Source organism: Oncorhynchus keta, unplaced genomic scaffold (assembly GCF_023373465.1).
Source record: "Oncorhynchus keta strain PuntledgeMale-10-30-2019 unplaced genomic scaffold, Oket_V2 Un_contig_5577_pilon_pilon, whole genome shotgun sequence".
NCBI classification, from domain to species: Eukaryota; Metazoa; Chordata; class Actinopteri; order Salmoniformes; family Salmonidae; genus Oncorhynchus; species Oncorhynchus keta.
Window position 1 is genome coordinate 125,001 of NW_026288377.1, and position 27,500 is coordinate 152,500.

At 48.6% G+C, this 27,500-nt stretch overlaps 1 protein-coding gene across 1 annotated transcript in view; it reads right to left on the bottom strand.

Moving 5' to 3' along the window:
* Positions 1–27,500, bottom strand: part of LOC127925442 (ryanodine receptor 2-like) — a 150,323-nt gene that overhangs the window by 84,347 nt on the left and 38,476 nt on the right. The window contains exons 7-10 of the mRNA XM_052510313.1: positions 23,041–23,136; positions 10,211–10,329; positions 5,885–6,018; positions 1,067–1,305 (exon numbers count right to left, since the gene is read on the bottom strand). Coding sequence (XP_052366273.1) covers positions 1,067–1,305; positions 5,885–6,018; positions 10,211–10,329; positions 23,041–23,136 — 588 coding nt within the window. The remainder of the gene's footprint in view (positions 1–1,066; positions 1,306–5,884; positions 6,019–10,210; positions 10,330–23,040; positions 23,137–27,500) is intronic.

Consider the following 27,500-nt stretch of genomic DNA (forward strand, 5'->3'; position numbering starts at 1 on the left):
GTGTGTGTGTGTGTGTGTGTGTGTGTGTGTGTGTGTGTGTGTGTGTGTGTGTGTGTGTGTGCGTGCGTGCGTGCATTACCCCATCACACAGCATTATGGGTGAACATTACCCCTCACACAGCATTCTGGGGGGACATTACCCCATCACACAGCATTATGGGGGATCATTACCCATCACACAGCATTCCTGTGGAACATTACCCCTCACACAGCATTCTGGGGGATCAATACCCATCACACAGCATTCTGGGTGAAAATTACCCCTCACACAGCATTATGGGGAACATTACCCCTCACACAGCATTCTGGGGGAACATTACCCCTCACACAGCATTCTAGGTGAACATTACCCCTCACACAGCATTCTGGGGGAACATTACCCCTCACACAGCATTCTGGGGGATAATTACCCCTCACACAGCATTCTGGGGGAACATTACCCCTCACACAGCATTCTGGGGAACATTACCCCTCACACAGCATTCTGGGGGATAATTACCCCTCACAGCATTCTGGGGGATAATTACCCCATCACACAGCACTCTGGGGGAACATTACCCCTCACACAGCATTCTGGGGGAACATTACCCCTCATACAGCATTCTGGGGGAACATTACCCCCTCACACAGCATTCTGGGTGAACATTACCCCTCTGTCAACACTCAGTTACACCCTTCTCCCTGTGTCTCACTACCCACACAACTCAAACTAGGTAGCCCACTCACATCACACTAGATCAGAGGACTAGAGTAACTATCTAACCTGACCACAGGTGAATATAATATAGTAACTATCTAACCTGACTACAGGTGAATATAATATAGTAACTATCTAACCTGACTACAGGTGAATATAATATAGTAACTATCTAACCTGACTAACTACAGTAGGTGATAATAACAGATTAGCCATCTCACCTGACCACAAGTGAATATAATAGACTAGCTATCTTACCTGACCACAGGTGAATATAATAGACTAGCTATCTTACCTGACCACAGGTGAATATAATAGACTAGCCATCTTACCTGACCACAGGTGAATATAATAGACTAGCTATCTTACCTGACCACAGGTGCAAGCCGTCGAAGCCGTAGGAGTACAGGTCGTCACCGAGCCCGTTTCCCCCAGCCCTCTCCTCCCCGGGGTAGGGTTGGTAGCCGTCCGTGGTGGCCCAGCCCACTCTGAGATGTGTGGCTTCGGCCGTAACGAAGGGTAACACCTGGTCCACCATCAGCTCATAATACCACTTCCTGTACTGGGCGGAGCCTTCACTCACACCCAGGAAGATGTTAGGCCTCATGCTGCCATGTGGGAAGAAGGATAACAAGGGGTTAATGTCGGTTAAAGTTCAATACTGGAACAATGTTGTTTTTCTTGTCTATATTGAATACATCATTTAAACATTCACAGTGTAGGTTGGATAAAGTATATGAACCCCCCCAAGGCTAATGACTTCTCCAAACAGCTAACCTGGAGTCCAATCAATGAGACGAGATTGGATATGTTGGTTAGAGCTGCCTTGCCCTATAAAAACACTAAAAAAATGTTGTTTGCTGTTCTCAAGAAGCATTGCCTGATGTGAACCATACTTCAAACAAAAGAGACCTCAGAAGACCGGAGATTAAGAATTGTTGACTTGCATAAAGCTGGAAAGGGTTGCAAAAGTATCTCTAAGAACCTTGATGTTCATCAGTCCACGGTAAGACAGATGGTCTATAAATGGAGAAAGTTCAGCACTGTTGCTACTCTCCCTAGGAGTGGCCGTCCTGCAAAGATGACTGCAAGAGCACAGCGCAGAATGCTCAATGAGGTTAAGAAGAATCCTAGAGTGTCAGCTAAAGACCTACATAAATCTCTGGAACATGCTAACATCTCTGTTGACGAGTCTACGATACGTAAAACACTAAACAAGAATGGTGTTCATGGGAGGACACCACGGAAGAAGCCACTGCTGTCCAATAAAAAACATTGCTGCACGTCTGAAGTTTGCAGAAGAGCACCTGGATGTTCCACAGCGCTACTGGCAGAATATTCTGTGGACAGATGGAACTACAGTTGAGTTGTTTGGAGGGAACACACAACACTATGTGTGGAGAAAAAAGTCACAGCACAGCACACCAACATCAAAACCTCATCCCAACTGTAAAGTCTGGTGGAGGAAGCATCATGGTTTGGGGCTGCTTTGCTGCCTCAAAGCCTGGACAGCTTGCTATCATCGACGGAAAAATTAATTCCCAAGTTTATCGAGACATTTTGCAGGAGAATGTATCTGTCCGCCAGTTGAAGCTCAACAGAAGTTGGGTGACGCAACAGGACAACGACCCAAAACACAGAAATAAATCAACAACAGAACGGCTTCAACAGAAGAAAAAACACCTTCTGGAGTGGCCCAGTCAGAGTCCTGACCTCAACCCCATCGAGATGCTGTGACATGACCTCGAGAGAGCAGTTCACACCAGACATCCCAAGAATATTGCTGAACTGAAACAGTTTTGTAAAGAGGAACGGTCCAGAATTCCTCCTGACCGTTGTGCCGGTCTGATCCACAACAACAGAAAACGTTTGGTTGAGGTTATTGCTGCCAAAGGAGGGTCAACCAGTTATTAAATCCAAGGGTTCACATACTTCTCCCACCCTGCACTGTGAATGTTTACACGGTGTGTTCAATAAAGACACAAAAACATATAATTATTTGTGTGTTATTAGTTTAAGCAGACTGTTTGTCTATTGTGACCTAGATGAAGAACATATCGAATTTTATGACCAATTTTATGACCAATTTATGCAGAAATCCAGATATTTCCAAAGGGTTCACATACTGTTTCTTGCCACTGTATATCGACACCACATATCGAGACACATTTTCAATATTTCTAAAAGTTTGGTACGTATTGCTTTTTTGTTTTTCTGATAGAATTTAAATATTATTTTGAAATGATATTAAACAATGTGAAGATGTGTTTGTTTCCTCCTCATTTGATGGATAAAGAATCTGTCCTGAAAAATAAACCAACCAACAATGAAAACTAAATCAGGGTCCGTATCATTTGGATCAAAATAAAACATCCTATCAGAGTATTACAAATTAACATGAAATAGTCGTTTCTTTAAAATAAAATCTTCTAACTCACTCCAATTATCTTCTGACATAAGAAGAGTCCCAGAATAAATGGTCAAGAGGCTCTGGGTCACAACCACAAAATACACATTTGTTTTCAACAGCTATTTAGAATCTGTGTATAATAAAGGTCTTTACAGGGGTGCTTGACTGCTGTTGTCAGCACAGACCGCTAAGATCAATCCTTAAAGACATGGGCTTAAAAGGTGTGAATGGGTGGAGACAAAGAAGGGCTCTCCAGTAGGTACCAAAACATTCAAAGGCTATTTTCTCAAAAGTGAGTTTACAAGTTTATCAACTTTCAAAGCAAAATTACTCTCCCATAGTTCCTCAACTGAAATGATCTACCGTGTTGTAGCTCTGAGTCTCTACGTTTATCCAATGTAAAAAAAAAAACACAATTTCTAAAGGTTCTATATTTGACCGATTTGAGCCGGTCAGTCACAAATGTGATCTTTCATTTTTTTCTATTCTTGTATACATTTGCAAAAAGTTCTAAAAACCTGTTTTTGTTTTGTTATTATGGGGTATTGTGATGTCATTATGAGGTCTTGTGATGTCATTATGAGGTATTGTGATGTCATTATGAGGTATTGTGATGTCATTATGGGGTATCGTGAGGGGGAAAGAAACAATTTAATCAATTTTTGAATAAGGCTGTAACATAACAAAATGTGGAAAAAGTCAAGGAGTCTGAATACTTTCCGAATGCACTATACATACTACGTTACCCACTGGCTAATCCATACATACTTACTACGCTATCCACCAGCTGGCCAATCCATACATACTTACTACGCTATCCACCAGCTGGCCAATCCATACATATTTACTACGCTATCCACCAGCTGGCCAATCCATACATATTTACTACGCTATCCACCAGCTGGCCAATCCATACATACTCTACATACATACTACGCTATCCACCAGCTGGCCAATCCATACATACTCTACATACATACTACGCTATCCACCAGCTGGCCAATCCATACATACTTACTACGCTATCCACCAGCTGGCCAATCCATACATACTTACTACGCTATCCACCAGCTGGCCAATCCATACATACATACTACGCTATCCACCAGCTGGCCAATCCATACATACTTACTACGCTATCCACCAGCTGGCCAATCCATACATACTCTACATACATACTACGCTATCCACCAGCTGGCCAATCCATACATACTTACTACGCTATCCACCAGCTGGCCAATCCATACATACTCTACATACATACTACGCTATCCACCAGCTGGCCAATCCATACATACTTACTACGCTATCCACCAGCTGGCCAATCCATACATATTTACTACGCTATCCACCAGCTGGCCAATCCATACATACTTACTACGCTATCCACCAGCTGGCCAATCCATACATACTTACTACGCTATCCACCAGCTGGCCAATCCATACATACTCTACATACATACTACGCTATCCACCAGCTGGCCAATCCATACATATTTACTACGCTATCCACCAGCTGGCCAATCCATACATACTTACTACGCTATCCACCAGCTGGCCAATCCATACATACTCTACATACATACTACGCTATCCACCAGCTGGCCAATCCATACATACTTACTACGCTATCCACCAGCTGGCCAATCCATACATACTTACTACGCTATCCACCAGCTGGCCAATCCATACATACTTACTACGCTATCCACCAGCTGGCCAATCCATACATACTCTACATACATACTACGCTATCCACCAGCTGGCCAATCCATACATACATACTACGCTATCCACCAGCTGGCCAATCCATACATACTTACTACGCTATCCACCAGCTGACCAATCCATACATACTCTACATACATACTACGTTACCCACTGACCAATCCGAACCACAGCCAATCAAGAAAAGGATAACAGACTAATGCCAATTGAACTGTCAACTGTCAATCATATCATCGAACTCAAGTGTACTGTGATTCAATACATCTGAACAACCTTCCATGTACCATCATCTGAATATAAAGACTGAGGTCAGAGACATTAGCATAATGGCTGACTGGTGGATTGTATTGAGCCCAGGGCTCTAGTGTTCTATGAGGGAATCCTATTACACTGGCACTGACACTTGTTGGATGTGGCAGGGCTTGCAAACTATCACGGATTACAAAGGGAAACCCAGCCGCGAACTGACCAGTTATGTGAGACTACCAGATGAGCGAAATACCGTCTATGTGCTTCAAGGCTAGCAAAACTGAACCATGCATGAGAGCACCGACTGTTCCGGACAACTGTGTGGTCATGCTCTCCGTAGCCTCTGTGAGTAGAACCTGTAAACAGGTTAACATTCACAAGGCCGCAGAGCCAAACTGATTACCAGGACGCATACTCAAAGAATACGCTGACCAGCTGGCAAGTGTCTTTACTGACATTCAACCGCTCCCTGACCCAGTCTGTAATACCAACATGTTTCAAGCAGACAACCATTGTCCCTGTGCCCAAGAATGCCAAGGTAACTTGTCTAAATGATTACTGCCCCGTAGCACTCATATCACCCTGGACCCACTGCCAGGACAACAACCCTCTCTCCTAACCTTGTGGTTAGGGTTTGGGTTAGGGTTAGGGTTAGGGTTAGGGTTTGGGTTAGGGTTTGGGTTAGGGTTAGGGTTTGGGTTAGGGTTTGGGTTAGGGTTAGGGTTTGGGTTAGGGTTAGGGTTAGGGTTTGGGTTAGGGTTTGGGTTAGGGTTAGAGTTAGTGGAGGAAGAAGGCTGTACCTGCTGACATGGTTGACAAGTCGTGTCTGTAGAAGCAGGTCTCTGCCAGGTAGCAGGTTGTCACAGATCAGGTGTTGGTTGGACCGCACCGCCACGCCATGACAGACACACAGAGAACAGAGCACGTCCAGAACCTGTTGGGTTAACACAGAGAACAGAGCACGTCCAGAACCTGTTGGGTTAACACAGAGAACAGAGCACGTCCAGAACCTGTTGGGTTAACACAGAGAACAGAGCACGTCCAGAACCTGTTGGGTTAACACAGAGAACAGAGCACGTCCAGAACCTGTTGGGTTAACACAGAGAACAGAGCACGTCCAGAACCTGTTGGGTTAACACAGAGAACAGAGCACGTCCAGAACCTGTTGGGTTAACACAGAGAACAGAGCACGTCCAGAACCTGTTGGGTTAACACAGAGAACAGACCATGATACAGATCAGATGCTGGTTGGAACAACAACATTCAGAGTGTAGGCTACATTATTGCCTAATCTGGAACTTAACTTAATGTTGTTTGCTTGGCTTTGCTATTGTCAAACATGGAAACACCAGGCCATTCTACTTATTGATGCTCAACCAACACTACTCACTGGAGAGAAAGTACAGGCCATTTCAATCATTTAGATGTAGCAACATGACCAAGCCTTTCAGTAATGTCGGTCCATTATAGCAACATGACCAAGCCTTTCAGTAATGTCGGTCCATTATAGCAACATGACCAAGCCTTTCAGTAATGTCGGTCCATTATAGCAACATGACCAAGCCTTTCAGTAATGTCGGTCCATTATAGCAACATGACCAAGCCTTTCAGTAATGTCGGTCCATTATAGCAACATGACCAAGCCTTTCAGTAATGTCGGTCCATTATAGCAACATGACCAAGCCTTTCAGTAATGTCGGTCCATTATAGCAACATGACCAAGCCTTTCAGTAATGTCGGTCCATTATAGCAACATGACCAAGCCTTTCAGTAATGTCGGCCCATTGTAGCAACATGACCAAGCCTTTCAGTAATGTCGGTCCATTATAGCAACATGACCAAGCCTTTCAGTAATGTCGGTCCATTATAGCAACATGACCAAGCCTTTCAGTAATGTCGGTCCATTATAGCAACATGACCAAGCCTTTCAGTAATGTCGGTCCATTATAGCAACATGACCAAGCCTTTCAGTAATGTCGGTCCATTATAGCAACATGACCAAGCCTTTCAGTAATGTCGGTCCATTATAGCAACATGACCAAGCCTTTCAGTAATGTCGGTCCATTCTAGCAACATGACCAAGCCTTTCAGTAATGTTGGTCCATTATAGCAACATGACCAAGCCTTTCAGTAATGTCGGTCCATTATAGCAACATGACCAAGCCTTTCAGTAATGTCGGTCCATTATAGCAACATGACCAAGCCTTTCAGTAATGTCGGTCCATTATAGCAACATGACCAAGCCTTTCAGTAATGTCGGTCCATTATAGCAACATGACCAAGCCTTTCAGTAATGTCCGTCCATTATAGCAACATGACCAAGCCTTTCAGTAATGTCGGTCCATTATAGCAACATGACCAAGCCTTTCAGTAATGTCGGTCCATTATAGCAACATGACCAAGCCTTTCAGTAATGTCAGTCCATTATAGCAACATGACCAAGCCTTTCAGTAATGTCGGTCCATTATAGCAACATGACCAAGCCTTTCGGTAATGTCGGTCCATTATAGCAACATGACCAAGCCTTTCAGTAATGTCGGTCCATTATAGCAACATGACCAAGCCTTTCAGTAATGTCGGTCCATTATAGCAACATGACCAAGCCTTTCAGTAATGTCGGTCCATTATAGCAACATGACCAAGCCTTTCAGTAATGTCGGCCCATTGTAGCAACATGACCAAGCCTTTCAGTAATGTCGGTCCATTATAGCAACATGACCAAGCCTTTCAGTAATGTCGGTCCATTATAGCAACATGACCAAGCCTTTCAGTAATGTCGGTCCATTATAGCAACATGACCAAGCCTTTCAGTAATGTCGGTCCATTGTAGCAACATGACCAAGCCTTTCAGTAATGTCGGTCCATTATAGCAACATGACCAAGCCTTTCAGTAATGTCGGTCCATTATAGCAACATGACCAAGCCTTTCAGTAATGTCGGTCCATTATAGCAACATGACCAAGCCTTTCAGTAATGTCGGTCCATTATAGCAACATGACCAAGCCTTTCAGTAATGTCGGTCCATTATAGCAACATGACCAAGCCTTTCAGTAATGTCGGTCCATTATAGCAACATGACCAAGCCTTTCAGTAATGTCGGTCCATTATAGCAACATGACCAAGCCTTTCAGTAATGTCAGTCCATTATAGCAACATGACCAAGCCTTTCAGTAATGTCGGTCCATTATAGCAACATGACCAAGCCTTTCGGTAATGTCGGTCCATTATAGCAACATGACCAAGCCTTTCAGTAATGTCGGTCCATTATAGCAACATGACCAAGCCTTTCAGTAATGTTGGTCCATTATAGCAACATGACCAAGCCTTTCAGTAATGTCGGTCCATTATAGCAACATGACCAAGCCTTTCAGTAATGTCGGTCCATTATAGCAACATGACCAAGCCTTTCAGTAATGTCGGTCCATTATAGCAACATGACCAAGCCTTTCAGTAATGTCGGTCCATTATAGCAACATGACCAAGCCTTTCAGTAATGTCGGTCCATTGTAGCAACATGACCAAGCCTTTCAGTAATGTCGGTCCATTATAGCAACATGACCAAGCCTTTCAGTAATGTCGGTCCATTATAGCAACATGACCAAGCCTTTCAGTAATGTCGGTCCATTATAGCAACATGACCAAGCCTTTCAGTAATGTCGGTCCATTATAGCAACATGACCAAGCCTTTCAGTAATGTCGGTCCATTAGCTAATCATGTAAAAAAACAAGGGGAACATTAAATTATTAAAGTTATTGAGCGCTTAAGTTGTTCGCTTGTGTATTGCGTGAACATCTGTGATATACAGCTACATAATTAGATCGATTGCTTCAGATCTCAACTCATCAGCTGAAAAAAATAAACACATCCAAACTAATACCTCTTCTAAAAATCAATAACAGGACTTATGTCTCTGAAATATTGAAACATTACATGAAATATCATGAAAGAGTGGAATGGTAGAGCCGACCCACTGGTGCAATGTGTTGCTCACACATTTATCATCACAATTCATTGTAAAGAAATAATGAATAAACAAATCATAGTGCATTATGTATATAATCTCTGTTAAATAGGTACCACCCAGCTAGGAGATCATCCATTATGTATGTCTATAGTATATAAGGAGCTGGTTACCTATAATACCTGGTTTATAGGTAGGTGGTCTCCTCTACCCACCTTGTGGTTATCTATAATACCTGGTTTATAGGTAGGTGGTCTCCTCTACCCACCTTGTGGTTATCTATAATACCTGGTTTATAGGTAGGTGGTCTCTACCCACCTTGTGGTTATCTATAATACCTGGTTTATAGGTAGGTGGTCTCCTCTACCCACCTTGTGGTTATCTATAATACCTGGTTTATAGGTAGGTGGTCTCCTCTACCCACCTTGTGGTTATCTATAATACCTGGTTTATAGGTAGGTGGTCTCTACCCACCTTGTGGTTATCTATAATACCTGGTTTATAGGTAGGTGGTCTCCTCTACCCACCTTGTGGTTATCTATAATACCTGGTTTATAGGTAGGTGGTCTCCTCTACCCACCTTGTGGTTATCTATAATACCTGGTTTATAGGTAGGTGGTCTCTACCCACCTTGTGGTTATCTATAATGCCTGGTTTATAGGTAGGTGGTCTCCTCTAGTCTCTTCTACCCACCTTGTGGTTATCTATAATACCTGGTTTATAGGTAGGTGGTCTCCTCTACCCACCTTGTGGTTATCTATAATACCTGGTTTATAGGTAGGTGGTCTCTACCCACCTTGTGGTTATCTATAATACCTGGTTTATAGGTAGGTGGTCTCTACCCACCTTGTGGTTATCTATAATGCCTGGTTTATAGGTAGGTGGTCTCCTCTACCCACCTTGTGGTTATCTATAATACCTGGTTTATAGGTAGGTGGTCTCCTCTACCCACCTTGTGGTTATCTATAATACCTGGTTTATAGGTAGGTGGTCTCCTCTACCCACCTTGTGGTTATCTATAATACCTGGTTTATAGGTAGGTGGTCTCCTCTACCCACCTTGTGGTTATCTATAATACCTGGTTTATAGGTAGGTGGTCTCCTCTACCCACCTTGTGGTTATCTATAATACCTGGTTTATAGGTAGGTGGTCTCCTCTACCCACCTTGTGGTTGCGTCCATGTTTGTCTAGCAGAGAGATGATTGACTTGATGTGTCCCTCCTTGATGATGTTCAGAGCTTCAGGACTCTCCACCAGGACACAGTGAAGGACCTCCAAGATCCCTGAACACAACCAGCACAGAGTTAGTATCACACCAACACACTACTAACTTAAATGAACTGTCCCTTGATGATGATGAGAGCTTCAGTACTCTCCACCAGGACACAGTGAAGGACCTCCAAGATACCTGAACACAACCAGCACAGAGTTAGTATCACACCAACACACTACTAACTTAAATGAACTGTCCCTTGATGATGATGAGAGCTTCAGTACTCTCCACCAGGACACAGTGAAGGACCTCCAGGACATATGGAGAACGGAATTACAAAACCCCAACAAACAGGATTCCTGAATGCCAGATGAGTTATAAACACCAACAAACAGGATCCCTGAATGCCAGACCAGTTATAAACACCAACAAACAGGATCCCTGAATGCCAGACGAACCCTAGACCCTCCTCACTGCACCAGTCATCTCTAATTCACCTCTCCTCGTGGTCAAACCAACCCTAGACCCTCCTCACTGCACCAGTCATCTCTAATTCACCGCTCCTCGTGGTCAAACCAACCCTAGACCCTCCTCACTGCACCAGTCATCTCTAATTCACCGCTCCTCGTGGTCAAACCAACCCTAGACCCTCCTCACTGCACCAGTCATCTCTAATTCACCTCTCCTCGTGGTCAAACCAACCCTAGACCCTCCTCACTGCACCAGTCATCTCTAATTCACCGCTCCTCGTGGTCAAACCAACCCTAGACCCTCCTCACTGCACCAGTCATCTCTAATTCACCGCTCCTCGTGGTCAAACCAACCCTAGACCCTCCTCACTGCCCCAGTCATCTCTAATTCACCGCTCCTCGTGGTCAAACCAACCCTAGACCCTCCTCACTGCACCAGTCATCTCTAATTCACCTCTCCTCGTGGTCAAACCAACCCTAGACCCTCCTCACTGCACCAGTCATCTCTAATTCACCTCTCCTCGTGGTCAAACCAACCCTAGACCCTCCTCACTGCACCAGTCATCTCTAATTCACCGTTCCTCGTGGTCAAACCAACCCTAGACCCTCCTCACTGCACCAGTCATCTCTAATTCACCGCTCCTCGTGGTCAAACCAACCCTAGACCCTCCTCACTGCACCAGTCATCTCTAATTCACCTCTCCTCGTGGTCAAACCAACCCTAGACCCTCCTCACTGCACCAGTCATCTCTAATTCACCTCTCCTCATGGTCAAACCAACCCTAGACCCTCCTCACTGCACCAGTCATCTCTAATTCACCTCTCCTCGTGGTCAAACCAACCCTAGACCCTCCTCACTGCACCAGTCATCTCTAATTCACCTCTCCTCATGGTCAAACCAACCCTAGACCCTCCTCACTGCACCAGTCATCTCGAATTCACCTCTCCTCGTGGTCAAACCAACCCTAGACCCTCCTCACTGCACCAGTCATCTCCAGCACAAAAACATCCTGTGGCGGACTGCAATAGCATCGAATAGCCCCCGTGATATGCAACTGTTCAGGGAAGTCAGGAACCAATACACGCAGTCAGTCAGGAAAGCTAAGGCCAGCTTCTTCAGGCAAAAGTTTGCATCCTGTAGCTCCAACTCCAAAAAGTTCTGGGACACTGTGAAGTCCATGGAGAACAAGAGCACCTCCTCCCAGCTGCCCACTGCACTGAGGCTAGGAAACACGGTCTCCACCGATAAATCCATGATTATCGAAAACTTCAATAAGCACTTCTCAACGGCTGGCCATGCCTTCCGCCTGGCTACTCCAACCTCGGCCAACAGCTCCGCCCCCCCGTAGTTCCTCACCCAAGCCTCTCCAGGTTCTCCTTTACCCAAATCCAGATAGCAGATGTTCTGAAAGAGCTGCAAAACCTGGACCCGTACAAATCAGCTGGGCTTGACAATCTGGACCCGCTATTTCTGAAACTATCTGCCGCCATTGTCGCAACCCCTATTACCAGCCTGTTCAACCTCTCTTTCATATCGTCTGAGATCCCCAAGGATTGAAAGCTGCCGCAGTCATCCCCCTCTTCAAAGGAGGAGACACCCTGGACCCAAACTGCTATAGACCTATATCCATCCTGCCCTGCCTATCTAAGGTCTTCGAAAGCCAAGTCAACAAACAGGTCACTGACCATCTCGAATCCCACCGTACCTTCTCCGCTGTGCAATCTGGTTTCCGAGCCGGTCACGGGTGCACCTCAGCCACACTCAAGGTACTAAATGATATCATAACCGCCATCGATAAAAGACAGTACTGTGCAGCCGTCTTCATCGACCTCGCCAAGGCTTTCGACTCTGTCAATCACCAAATTCTTATCGGCAGACTCAACAGCCTCGGTTTTCGGATGACTGCCTTGCCTGGTTCACCAATTACTTTGCAGACAGAGTTCAGTGTGTCAAATCAGAGGGCATGCTGTCCGGTCCTCTGGCAGTCTCTATGGGGGTGCCACAGGGTTCAATTCTCGGGCCGACTCTTTTCTCTGTATATATCAATGATGTTGCTCTTGCTGCGGGCGATTCCCTGATCCACCTCTACGCAGACGACACCATTCTATATACTTTCGGCACGTCATTGGACACTGTGCTATCAAACCTCCAAACGAGCTTCAATGCCATACAGCAGTGGCCTCCAACTGCTCTTAAACGCGAGTAAAACCAAATGCATGCTTTTCAACCGATCGCTGCCTGCACCCGCATGCCCGACTAGCATCACCACCCTGGATGGTTCCAACCTTGAATATGTGGACATCTATAAGTACCTAGGTGTCTGGCTAGACTGCAAACTCTCCTTCCAGACTCACATCAAACATCTCCAATCAAAGATCAAATCCAGAGTCGGCTTTCTATTCCGCAACAAAGCCTCCTTCACTCACGCTGCCAAGCTTACCCTAGTAAAACTGACTATCCTACCGATCCTCGACTTCGGCGATGTCATCTACAAAATGGCTTCCAACACTCTACTCAGCAAACTGGATGCAGTCTATCACAGTGCCATCCGTTTTGTCACTAAAGCACCTTATACCACCCACCACTGCGACTTGTATGCTCTAGTCGGCTGGCCCTCACTACATATTCGTCGCCAGACCCACTGGCTCCAGGTCATTTACAAGTCCATGCTAGGTAAAGCTCCGCCTTATCTCAGTTCACTGGTCACGATGGCAACACCCATCCGTAGCACGCGCTCCAGCAGGTGTATCTCACTGATCATCCCTAAAGCCAACACCTCATTTGGCCGCCTTTCGTTCCAGTACTCTGCTGCCTGTGACTGGAACGAATTGCAAAATCGCTGAAGTTGGAGACTTTTATCTCCCTCACCAACTTCAAACATCAGCTATCCGAGCAGCTAACCGATCGCTGCAGCTGTACATAGTCTATAGGTAAATAGCTCACCCTTTTTCACCTACCTCATTCCCATACTGTTTTTATACTGTTTTTATTTTTTACTTTTCTGCTCTTTTGCACACCAATATCTCTACCTGTACATGCCCATCTGATCATTTATCACTCCAGTGTTAATCTGCAAAATTGTATTATTCGCCTACCTCCTCATGCCTTTTGCACACATTGTATATAGACTGCCCATTTTTTTCTACTGTGTTATTGACTTGCTAATTGTTTACTCCATGTGTAACTCTGTTGTCTGTTCACACTGCTATGCTTTATCTTGGCCAGGTCGCAGTTGCAAATGAGAACTTGTTCTCAACTAGCCTACCTGGTTAAATAAAGGTGAAATAAAAATAAAATAAAATAATTCACCTCTCCTCGTGGTCAAACCAACCCTAGACCCTCCTCACTGCACCAGTCATCTCTAATTCACCTCTCCTCGTGGTCAAACCAACCCTAGACCCTCCTCACTGCTCCAGTCATCTCTAATTCACCTCTCCTCGTGGTCAAACCAACCCTAGACCCTCCTCACTGCACCAGTCATCTCTAATTCACCTCTCCTCGTGGTCAAACCAACCCTAGACCCTCCTCACTGCACCAGTCATCTCTAATTCACAGCTCCTCGTGGTCAAACCAACCCTAGACCCTCCTCACTGCACCAGTCATCTCTAATTCACCGCTCCTCGTGGTCAAACCAACCCTAGACCCTCCTCACTGCACCAGTCATCTCTAATTCACCGCTCCTCGTGGTCAAACCAACCCTAGACCCTCCTCACTGCACCAGTCATCTCTAATTCACCGCTCCTCGTCTTCAAACCAACCCTAGACCCTCCTCACTGCACCAGTCATCTCTAATTCACAGCTCCTCGTGGTCAAACCAACCCTAGACCCTCCTCACTGCACCAGTCATCTCTAATTCACAGCTCCTCGTGGTCAAACCAACCCTAGACCCTCCTCACTGCACCAGTCATCTCTAATTCACCGCTCCTCGTGGTCAAACCAACCCTAGACCCTCCTCACTGCACCAGTCATCTCTAATTCACCTCTCCTCGTCTTCAAACCAACCCTAGACCCTCCTCACTGCACCAGTCATCTCTAATTCACCTCTCCTCGTGGTCAAACCAACCCTAGACCCTCCTCACTGCACCAGTCATCTCTAATTCACCTCTCCTCATGGTCAAACCAACCCTAGACCCTCCTCACTGCACCAGTCATCTCTAATTCACCGCTCCTCGTGGTCAAACCAACCCTAGACCCTCCTCACTGCACCAGTCATCTCTAATTCACCTCTCCTCGCGGTCAAACCAACCCTAGACCCTCCTCACTGCACCAGTCATCTCTAATTCACCTCTCCTCGTGGTCAAACCAACCCTAGACCCTCCTCACTGCACCAGTCATCTCTAATTCACCTCTCCTCGTGGTCAAACCAACCCTAGACCCTCCTCACTGCACCAGTCATCTCTAATTCACCGCTCCTCGTGGTCAAACCAACCCTAGACCCTCCTCACTGCACCAGTCATCTCTAATTCACCTCTCCTCGTGGTCAAACCAACCCTAGACCCTCCTCACTGCACCAGTCATCTCTAATTCACCTCTCCTCATGGTCAAACCAACCCCTAGACCCTCCTCACTGCACCAGTCATCTCTAATTCACCTCTCCTCGTGGTCAAACCAACCCTAGACCCTCCTCACTGCACCAGTCATCTCTAATTCACCGTTCCTCGTGGTCAAACCAACCCTAGACCCTCCTCACTGCACCAGTCATCTCTAATTCACCGTTCCTCGTGGTCAAACCAACCCTAGACCCTCCTCACTGCACCAGTCATCTCTAATTCACCGCTCCTCGTGGTCAAACCAACCCTAGACCCTCCTCACTGCACCAGTCATCTCTAATTCACCTCTCCTCGTGGTCAAACCAACCCTAGACCCTCCTCACTGCACCAGTCATCTCTAATTCACCTCTCCTCGTGGTCAAACCAACCCTAGACCCTCCTCACTGCACCAGTCATCTCTAATTCACCTCTCCTCGTGGTCAAACCAACCCTCGACCCTCCTCACTGCACCAGTCATCTCTAATTCACCTCTCCTCGTGGTCAAACCAACCCTAGACCCTCCTCACTGCACCAGTCATCTCTAATTCACCGCCCCTCGTTGGTCAAACCAACCCTAGACCCTCCTCACTGCACCAGTCATCTCTAATTCACCTCTCCTCGTGGTCAAACCAACCCTAGACCCTCCTCACTGAACCAGTCATCTCTAATTCACCTCTCCTCGTGGTCAAACCAACCCTAGACCCTCCTCACTGCACCAGTCATCTCTAATTCACCTCTCCTCGTGGTCAAACCAACCCTAGACCCTCCTCACTGCACCAGTCATCTCTAATTCACCGCTCCTCGTGGTCAAACCAACCCTAGACCCTCCTCACTGCACCAGTCATCTCTAATTCACCTCTCCTCGTGGTCAAACCAACCCTAGACCCTCCTCACTGCACCAGTCATCTCTAATTCACCGCTCCTCGTGGTCAAACCAACCCTAGACCCTCCTCACTGCACCAGTCATCTCTAATTCACCGCTCCTCGTGGTCAAACCAACCCTAGACCCTCCTCACTGCACCAGTCATCTCTAATTCACCTCTCCTCGTGGTCAAACCAACCCTAGACCCTCCTCACTGCACCAGTCATCTCTAATTCACCGATCCTCGTGGTCAAACCAACCCTAGACCCTCCTCACTGCACCAGTCATCTCTAATTCACCTCTCCTCGTGGTCAAACCAACCCTAGACCCTTCTCACTGCACCAGTCATCTCTAATTCACCTCTCCTCGTGGTCAAACCAACCCTAGACCCTCCTCACTGCACCAGTCATCTCTAATTCACCGTTCCTCGTGGTCAAACCAACCCTAGACCCTCCTCACTGGACCAGTCATCTCTAATTCACCTCTCCTCGTGGTCAAACCAACCCTAGACCCTCCTCACTGCACCAGTCATCTCTAATTCACCTCTCCTCATGGTCAAACCAACCATAGACCCTCCTCACTGCACCAGTCATCTCTAATTCACCTCTCCTCGTGGTCAAACCAACCCTAGACCCTCCTCACTGCACCAGTCATCTCTAATTCACCTCTCCTCGTGGTCAAACCAACCCTAGACCCTCCTCACTGCACCAGTCATCTCTAATTCACCTCTCCTCGTGGTCAAACCAACCCTAGACCCTCCTCACTGCACCAGTCATCTCTAATTCACCTCTCCTCGTGGTCAAACCAACCCTAGACCCTCCTCCCTGCACCAGACATCTCTAATTCACCTCTCCTCGTGGTCAAACCAACCCTAGACCCTCCTCACTGCACCAGTCATCTATAATTCACCACTCCTCGTGGTCAAACCAACCCTAGACCCTCCTCACTGCACCAGTCATCTCTAATTCACCTCTCCTCATGGTCAAACCAACCCTAGACCCTCCTCACTGCACCAGTCATCTCTAATTCACCGCTCCTCGTGGTCAAACCAACCCTAGACCCTCCTCACTGCACCAGTCATCTCTAATTCACCTCTCCTCGTGGTCAAACCAACCCTAGACCCTCCTCACTGCACCAGTCATCTCTAATTCACCTCTCCTCGTGGTCAAACCAACCCTAGACCCTCCTCACTGCACCAGTCATCTCTAATTCACCTCTCCTCGTGGTCAAACCAACCCTAGACCCTCCTCACTGCACCAGTCATCTCTAATTCACCGCTCCTCGTGGTCAAACCAACCCTAGACCCTCCTCACTGCACCAGTCATCTCTAATTCACCTCTCCTCGTGGTCAAACCAACCCTAGACCCTCCTCACTGCACCAGTCATCTCTAATTCACCTCTCCTCGTGGTCAAACCAACCCTAGACCCTCCTCACTGCACCAGTCATCTCTAATTCACCTCTCCTCGTGGTCAAAACCAACCCTAGACCCTCCTCACTGCACCAGTCATCTCTAATTCACCTCTCCTCATGGTCAAACCAACCCTAGACCCTCCTCACTGCACCAGTCATCTCTAATTCACCTCTCCTCATGGTCAAACCAACCCTAGACCCTCCTCACTGCACCAGTCATCTCTAATTCACCTCTCCTCGTGGTCAAACCAACCCTAGACCCTCCTCACTGCACCAGTCATCTCTAATTCACCTCTCCTCGTGGTCAAACCAACCCTAGACCCTCCTCACTGCACCAGTCATCTCTAATTCACCTCTCCTCATGGTCAAACCAACCCTAGACCCTCCTCACTGCACCAGTCATCTCTAATTCACCGCTCCTCGTGGTCAAACCAACCCTAGACCCTCCTCACTGCACCAGTCATCTCTAATTCACCTCTCCTCGTGGTCAAACCAACCCTAGACCCTCCTCACTGCACCAGTCATCTCTAATTCACCTCTCCTCATGGTCAAACCAACCCTAGACCCTCCTCACTGCACCAGTCATCTCTAATTCACCTCTCCTCGTGGTCAAACCAACCCTAGACCCTCCTCACTGCACCAGTCATCTCTAATTCACCGCTCCTCATGGTCAAACCAACCCTAGACCCTCCTCACTGCACCAGTCATCTCTAATTCACCTCTCCTCGTCTCCAAACCAACCCTAGACCCTCCTCACTGCACCAGTCATCTCTAATTCACCTCTCCTCGTGGTCAAACCAACCCTAGACCCTCCTCACTGCACCAGTCATCTCTAATTCACCGCTCCTCGTGGTCAAACCAACCCTAGACCCTCCTCACTGCACCAGTCATCTCTAATTCACCTCTCCTCGTGGTCAAACCAACCCTAGACCCTCCTCACTGCACCAGTCATCTCTAACTCACCGCTCCTCGTGGTCAAACCAACCCTAGACCCTCCTCACTGCACCAGTCATCTCTAATTCACCTCTCCTCGTGGTCAAACCAACCCTAGACCCTCCTCACTGCACCAGTCATCTCTAATTCACCTCTCCTCGTGGTCAAACCAACCCTAGACCCTCCTCACTGCACCAGTCATCTCTAATTCACCTCTCCTCGTGGTCAAACCAACCCTCCTCACTGCACCAGTCATCTCTAATTCACCTCTCCTCGTGGTCAAACCAACCCTAGACCCTCCTCACTGCACCAGTCATCTCTAATTCACCTCTCCTCGTGGTCAAACCAACCCTAGACCCTCCTCACTGCACCAGTCATCTCTAATTCACCTCTCCTCGTGGTCAAACCAACCCTAGACCCTCCTCACTGCACCAGTCATCTCTAATTCACCTCTCCTCGTGGTCAAACCAACCCTAGACCCTCCTCACTGCACCAGTCATCTCTAATTCACCTCTCCTCGTGGTCAAACCAACCCTAGACCCTCCTCACTGCACCAGTCATCTCTAATTCACCGCTCCTCGTGGTCAAACCAACCCTAGACCCTCCTCACTGCACCAGTCATCTCTAATTCACCGTTCCTCGTGGTCAAACCAACCCTAGACCCTCCTCACTGCACCAGTCATCTCTAATTCACCGTTCCTCGTGGTCAAACCAACCCTAGACCCTCCTCGCTGCACCAGTCATCTCTAATTCACCGCTCCTCGTGGTCAAACCAACCCTAGACCCTCCTCACTGCACCAGTCATCTCTAATTCACCTCTCCTCGTGGTCAAACCAACCCTAGACCCTCCTCACTGCACCAGTCATCTCTAATTCACCGCTCCTCGTGGTCAAACCAACCCTAGACCCTCCTCACTGCACCAGTCATCTCTAATTCACCTCTCCTCGTGGTCAAACCAACCCTAGACCCTCCTCACTGCACCAGTCATCTCTAATTCACCTCTCCTCGTGGTCAAACCAACCCTAGACCCTCCTCACTGCACCAGTCATCTCTAATTCACCTCTCCTCGTGGTCAAACCAACCCTAGACCCTCCTCACTGCACCAGTCATCTCTAATTCACCTCTCCTCATGGTCAAACCAACCCTAGACCCTCCTCACTGCACCAGTCATCTCTAATTCACCTCTCCTCGTGGTCAAACCAACCCTAGACCCTCCTCACTGCACCAGTCATCTCTAATTCACCGTTCCTCGTGGTCAAACCAACCCTAGACCCTCCTCACTGCACCAGTCATCTCTAATTCACCTCTCCTCGTGGTCAAACCAACCCTAGACCCTCCTCACTGCACCAGTCATCTCTAATTCACCACTCCTCGTGGTCAAACCAACCCTAGACCCTCCTCACTGCACCAGTCATCTCTAATTCACCTCTCCTCGTGGTCAAACCAACCCTAGACCCTCCTCACTGCACCAGTCATCTCTAATTCACCTCTCCCCGTGGTCAAACCAACCCTAGACCCTCCTCACTGCACCAGTCATCTCTAATTCACCGTTCCTCGTGGTCAAACCAACCCTAGACCCTCCTCACTGCACCAGTCATCTCTAATTCACCGCTCCTCGTGGTCAAACCAACCCCTAGACCCTCCTCACTGCTCCAGTCATCTCTAATTCACCTCTCCTCGTGGTCAAACCAACCCTAGACCCTCCTCACTGCACCAGTCATCTCTAATTCACTCTCCTCGTGGTCAAACCAACCCTAGACCCTCCTCACTGCACCAGTCATCTCTAATTCACCGTTCCTCGTGGTCAAACCAACCCTAGACCCTCCTCACTGCACCAGTCATCTCTAATTCACCTCTCCTCGTGGTCAAACCAACCCTAGACCCTCCTCACTGCACCAGTCATCTCTAATTCACCTCTCCTCGTGGTCAAACCAACCCTAGACCCTCCTCACTGCACCAGTCATCTCTAATTCACCTCTCCTCGTGGTCAAACCAACCCTAGACCCTCCTCACTGCACCAGTCATCTCTAATTCACCTCTCCTCGTGGTCAAACCAACCCTAGACCCTCCTCACTGCACCAGTCATCTCTAACTCACCTCTCCTCGTGGTCAAACCAACCCTAGACCCTCCTCACTGCACCAGTCATCTCTAATTCACCTCTCCTCGTGGTCAAACCAACCCTAGACCCTCCTCCCTGCACCAGTCATCTCTAATTCACCTCTCCTCGTGGTCAAACCAACCCTAGACCCTCCTCCCTGCACCAGTCATCTCTAATTCACCGCTCCTCGTGGTCAAACCAACCCTAGACCCTCCTCACTGCACCAGTCATCTCTAATTCACCTCTCCTCGTGGTCAAACCAACCCTAGACCCTCCTCACTGCACCAGTCATCTCTAATTCACCTCTCCCCGTGGTCAAACCAACCCTAGACCCTCCTCACTGCACCAGTCATCTCTAATTCACCTCTCCTCGTGGTCAAACCAACCCTAGACCCTCCTCACTGTACCTCCCGTACAGTACCTCTCTAGGTGAGGGGAGAGAGTATGAGGATGAGTTCATGTGCATTCAGATGTACCTCTCTAGGTGAGGGGAGGAGTATGAGGATGAGTTCATGTGCATTCAGGTGTACCTCTCTAGGTGAGGGGAGAGAGTATGAGGATGAGTTCATGTGCATTCAGGTGTACCTCTCTAGGTGAGGGGCGAGAGTGTGGAGGAAATGCACTCTATCCCACCTCCGTTACTTACAGTAGAACTAGAGTGGCCACCCGTCAACTATAAATGTCTCCTCATTCTGTTCTACAATATTCAAACCAGAAATAGACTGAGTCACCGGGTATATGCCTGGGGAAGGGTTTAAGAACATGCTCACAGAGATATATGTTTGTATGGTGTTAGATATGAGGCATGTTAGACGTTTCATAACTCTGGTGGAATGAGTGGCCGCTCTGCTCGTCTCTAGCTTTCATCCACCTACGTACACGCTCAGAGGAGAGGAGAGGAGAGGAGAGGAGAGGAGGGGAGAGGAGAGGAGGGGAGGGGAGGGGAGAGGAGAGGAGAGGAGAGGAGAGGAGAGGAGAGGAGAGGAGAGGAGAGGAGAGGAGAGGAGAGGAGAGGAGAGGAGAGGAGAGGAGAGGAGAAGAGGGGAGGGGAGGGATGGAGAGAGGAGGGATGAGGGAGAGGAGGGATGAGGGAGAGGAGGGAGGAGAGGAGAGGAGAAGAGAGGAGAGGAGAGGAGAATCCACACCTACGTACACGCTCAGAGGAGAGGAGAGGAGAGGAGAGGAGAGGAGGGGAGGGAAGGGGAGGATGGAGAGAGGAGGGATGAGGGAGAGGAGGAGGAGAGGAGAGGAGAGGAGAGGGAGGGAGGAGGGGAGGGAAGGAGAGGATGGAGAGAGGAGGGATGAGGGAGAGGAGGGATGAGGGAAAGGAGGGATGAGGGAGAGGAGGGAGGAGAGGAGAGGAGAGGGAGAGGAGAGGGAGGAGGGAGGAGGAGGAGAGGAGAGGGAGGAGAGGAGAGGAGAGGAGAGGAGAGGAGGAGGAGGGGAGGGAAGGGCAGGATGGAGAGAGGAGGGATGAGGAGAGGGGAGGGATGAGGGAGAGGAGGGAGGAGAGGAGAGGAAAGGAGAGGAGAATCCACACCTACGTACACGCTCAGAGGAGAGGAGAGGAGAGGAGAGGAGGGAAGGGGGGGATGGAGAGAGGAGGGATGAGGGAGAGGAGGGAGGAGAGGAGAGGAGAAGAGAATAGAGGAGAGGAGAGTAGAATCCACACTGCAGCCAACACTTTGCGGCAGGAAGTAGAAATGGGGAAGAAATCTGTTTTGTTCTATATCTCCCTCTCTCCCTACTCGTCCTCTCTCTCTCTCCCTCCTCATTCTGCCTCCCTCCTCCTCCTCCTCTTCCCCCTCCTCCTCCTCTGTCTCTCTCCCTCCTCCTCCTCCTCTGTCTCTCTCCCTCCTCCTCATCCTCTGTCTCTCTCCATCTCATTCCCTCTCTCCCTCTCATTCTCTCTCTCTCTCCCTCCTCGTCCTCTCTCTCTATCTCCCTCCTCATTCTGTCTCCCTCCCTCCTCCTGCATCTCTCTCCCTCTTCCTCTGTCTCTCTCCCCTCATTCGCTCTCTCTCTCCCTCCTCCTCCTATCTCCTACCCTCCTCTGTCTCTCTTCCTCTATTTCTCTCTCTCATTTTCTCTCTCTTCCTCTCATTCTCTCTCTCTCCCTCTCATTCTCTCCTTTTCTCTCTCCTCTATATCATTCTCTCTCTCCTCATTTTCTATCTCTCCCTCTTATTTTCTCCCTCGCTCTCGCTCTCCCTCATTCTCTATCTCTCTCCCTCATTCTCTGTCTCTCTCCTCATTCTCTCTCTCTCTCTCCCTCCTCATTCTCTCTCTCTCCCTCCTCATTCTCTGTCTCTCTCTCCCCCTCATTCTCTGTCTCTCTCTCTCTCCCCTCTCTCTATTCTCTCTTGCTATACTGTAACAGTGATACTACTGCAGATTGTCTATGCTGCTGCAACAGTGATATGTGATAATGCCGTGCAGGAGGGTCAAAAGGATATATTGATTATAGATCACATACCAGACGAGGCCTCCAGTCTCTCCAACCGGCTGATCAACCAATCCAATGAGCCGGAGAACTGGGCACAATTCTTCCTGTTGCCCCTTATCAAGGCAGCTAGAGGACAAGAGGGAGGAGAGGAGAGAGCGTGAAAGATTGAGAGAGGGATACAGTGACATTGTGAGAGAGATCAAGGGAGAAAGGGATGGAGAGAGGGATACAGAGAGTGAAGAGAGAGATCAGGGGAGAGAGGGATGGAGAGGGATACAGAGAGTGAAGAGAGAGATCAGGAGAGAGAGGGATACAGAGAGTGAAGAGAGAGATCAGGAGAGAGAGGGATGGAGAGAGTGAAGAGAGAGATCAGGGGAGAGAGGGATGGAGAGAGGGATACAGAGAGTGAAGAGAGAGATCAGGAGAGAGAGGGATACAGAGAGTGAAGAGAGAGATCAGGGGAGAGAGGGATACAGAGAGTGAAGAGAGAGATCAGGGAGAGAGGGATGGGGAGAGTGAGAGAGAGATCAGGGGAGAGAGGGATGGGGAGAGTGAAGAGAGAGATCAGGGAGAGAGGGATGGAGAGAGGGATACAGAGAGTGAAGAGAGAGATCAGGGGAGAGAGGGATGGAGAGAGGGATACAGAGAGTGAAGAGAGAGATCAGGGGAGAGAGGGATGGAGAGAGGGATACAGAGAGTGAAGAGAGAGATCAGGGGAGAGAGGGATGGAGAGAGGGATACAGAGAGTGAAGAGAGAGATCAGGGGAGAGAGGGATGGGGAGAGGGATGGAGAGAGGGATGGAGAGAGGGATGGAGAGAGGGATACAGAGAGTGAAGAGAGAGATCAGGGGAGAGAGGGATGGAGAGGGATACAGAGAGTGAAGAGAGAGATCAGGGGAGAGAGGGATGGAGAGAGGGATGGAGAGAGGGATGGAGAGGGATACAGAGAGTGAAGAGAGAGATCAGGGGAGAGAGGGATGGAGAGGGATGGAGAGAGGGATGGAGAGAGTGAAGAGAGAGATCAGGGAGAGAGGGATGGAGAGAGGATACAGAGAGTGAAGAGAGAGATCAGGGGAGAGAGGGATGGAGAGAGGGATGGAGAGAGGGATGGAGAGAGGGATGGAGAGAGGGATGGAGAGGGATACAGAGAGTGAAGAGAGAGATCAGGGGAGAGAGGGATGGAGAGAGGGATACAGAGAGTGAAGAGAGAGATCAGGGGAGAGAGGGATGGAGAGAGGGATGGAGAGAGGGATGGAGAGAGGGATGGAGAGGGATACAGAGAGTGAAGAGAGAGATCAGGGGAGAGAGGGATGGAGAGAGGGATGGAGAGAGGGATGGAGAGAGTGAAGAGAGAGATCAGGGGAGAGAGGGATGGAGAGAGGGATGGAGAGAGGGATGGAGAGAGTGAAGAGAGAGATCAGGGGAGAGAGGGATGGAGAGAGGGATACAGAGAGTGAAGAGAGAGATCAGGGGAGAGAGGGATGGAGAGAGGGATGGAGAGAGGGATGGAGAGAGGGATGGAGAGAGGGATGGAGAGGGATACAGAGAGTGAAGAGAGAGATCAGGGAGAGAGGGATGGAGAGAGGGATGGAGAGAGGGATGGAGAGGGATGGAGAGAGGGATGGAGAGAGGGATACAGAGAGTGAAGAGAGAGATCAGGGGGGGGAGAGAGGGATGAGAGGGATGGAGAGAGGGATGGAGAGGGATGGAGAGAGGGATGGAGAGAGGGATGGTGAGAGGGATGGAGAGAGGGATGAGAGAGTGAAGAGAGAGATCAGGGAGAGAGGGATGAGAGAGGGATACAGAGAGTGAAGAGAGAGATCAGGGAGAGAGGGATGGAGAGAGGGATGGAGAGAGGGATACAGAGAGTGAAGAGAGAGATCAGGGGGAGAGGGATGGAGAGAGGGATACAGAGAGTGAAGAGAGAGATCAGGGGAGAGAGGGATGGTGAGAGGGATGGAGAGAGGGATGGAGAGAGGAAGAGAGAGATCAGGGAGAGAGGGATACAGAGAGTGAAGAGAGAGATCAGGGGAGAGAGGGATGGAGAGAGGGATGGAGAGAGGGATGGAGAGGGATGGAGAGAGGGATGGAGAGAGGGATACAGAGAGTGAAGAGAGAGATCAGGGGGAGAGAGGGATGGTGAGAGGGATGGAGAGAGGGATGGAGAGAGTGAAGAGAGAGATCAGGGAGAGAGGGATACAGAGAGTGAAGAGAGAGATCAGGGGAGAGAGGGATGGAGAGAGGGATGGAGAGAGGGATGGAGAGAGGGATGGAGAGAGGGATGGAGAGGGATACAGAGAGTGAAGAGAGAGATCAGGGGAGAGAGGGATGGAGAGAGGGATGGAGAGAGGGATGGGAGAGAGGGATGGAGAGAGGGATGGAGAGAGAGATACAGAGAGTGAAGAGAGAGATCAGGGGGAGAGGGATGGGGAGAGGGATACAGAGAGTGAAGAGAGAGATCAGGGGGAGAGGGATGGGGAGAGGGATACAGAGAGTGAAGAGAGAGATCAGGGGAGAGAGGGATGGAGAGAGGGATGGAGAGAGGGATGGAGAGAGGGATGGAGAGAGAGATACAGAGAGTGAAGAGAGAGATCAGGGGGAGAGGGATGGGGAGAGGGATACAGAGAGTGAAGAGAGAGATCAGGGGGAGAGGGATGGGGAGAGGGATACAGAGAGTGAAGAGAGAGATCAGGGGAGAGGGATGGGGAGAGGGATACAGAGAGTGAAGAGAGAGATCAGGGGAGAGAGGGATGGAGAGAGGGATGGAGAGAGGGATGGAGAGAGAGATACAGAGAGTGAAGAGAGAGATCAGGGGGAGAGGGATGGGGAGAGGGATACAGAGAGTGAAGAGAGAGATCAGGGGGAGAGGGATGGGGAGAGGGATACAGAGAGTGAAGAGAGAGATCAGGGGAGAGAGGGATGGAGAGAGGGATGGAGAGAGGGATGGAGAGAGAGATACAGAGAGTGAAGAGAGAGGTCCAGAAAGGTAGACAGAGAGATCAAGAGAAGGAGAAACGTTACATGAGGGAACAGACTTTAAAATCAGAACAGGTGCATTTTGACAAGCAGTGTATTTATTCCCTTGGCTCCAGTACAGTCATTAGAATACATTACAGTGTGAGAGCAACAAGACAGCCGGAGACACATCTAGCTTCAGGTGCAGCATCTGGAGCATCTAGAGGGCTGAGGGAGCAACTAGGCAGCATGGAACCATTAGCATCAGTTAGGGCTGAGGGCTGAGGGAGCAACGAGGCAGCATGGAACCATTAGCATCAGTTAGGGCTGAGGGCTGAGGGAGCAACGAGGCAGCATGGAACCATTATCATCAGTTAGGGCTGAGGGCTGAGGGAGCAACGAGGCAGCATGGAACCATTAGCATCAGTTAGGGCTGAGGGCTGAGGGAGCAACGAGGCAGCATGGAACCATTAGCATCAGTTAGGGCTGAGGGCTGAGGGAGCAACGAGGAGGCAGCACATGGCAGAAGGCCCGCTGCCGCTTTAAGCAGCAGTCAGTCAATCAGCCAGTCAGTTAATCGGCCAGTCAGTTTATCAGCCAGTCAGTTAATCGGCCAGTCAGTTTATCAGCCAGTGAGTTAATCAGCCAGTCAGTTAATCAACTAGTCAGTTAATCAGCCAGTCAGTTAATCAGGCAGTCAGTTAATCAGCCAGTCAGTTAATCAGCCAGTCAGTTAATCAGCCAGTCAGTTAATCAGCCAGTCAGTTAATCAGCCAGTCAGTTAATCAGCCAGTCAGTTAATCAGCCAGTCAGTTTATCAGCCAGTCAGTTTATCAACTAGTCAGTTTATCAGCCAGTCAGTTAATCAGCCAGTCAGTTAATCAGCCAGTCAGTTAATCAGGCAGTCAGTTAATCAGCCAGTCAGTTAATCAGGCAGTCAGTTAATCAGCCAGTCAGTTAATCAACTAGTCAGTTAATCGGCCAGTCAGTTTATCAGCCAGTCAGTTAATCAGCCAGTCAGTTAATCAACTAGTCAGTCAGCCACCATAGAGGGTAGTATAATGTGTTAATCAGCCAGTCAGTTTATCAGCCAGTCAGTCAGCCACCATAGAGGGTAGTATAGTGTGTTAATCAGCCAGTCAGTTTATAAGCCAGTCAGTCAGCCACCATAGAGGGTAGTATAATGTGTTAATCAGCCAGTCAGTTAATCAGCCAGTCAGTCAGCCACCATAGAGGGTAGTATAATGTGTTAATCAGCCAGTCAGTTTATCAGCCAGTCAGTTAATTAGCCAGTCAGTTAATCAACTAGTCAGTTAATCGGCCAGTCAGTTTATCAGCCAGTCAGTTAATCAGCCAGTCAGTTAATCAGCCAGTCAGTTTATCAGCCAGTCAGTTAATCAGCCAGTGAGTTAATCAGCCAGTCAGTTAATCGGCCAGTCAGTTTATCAGCCAGTCAGTTAATCGGCCAGTCAGTTAATCAGCCAGTGAGTTAATCAGCCAGTCAGTCAGCCACCATAGAGGGTAGTATAGTGAGT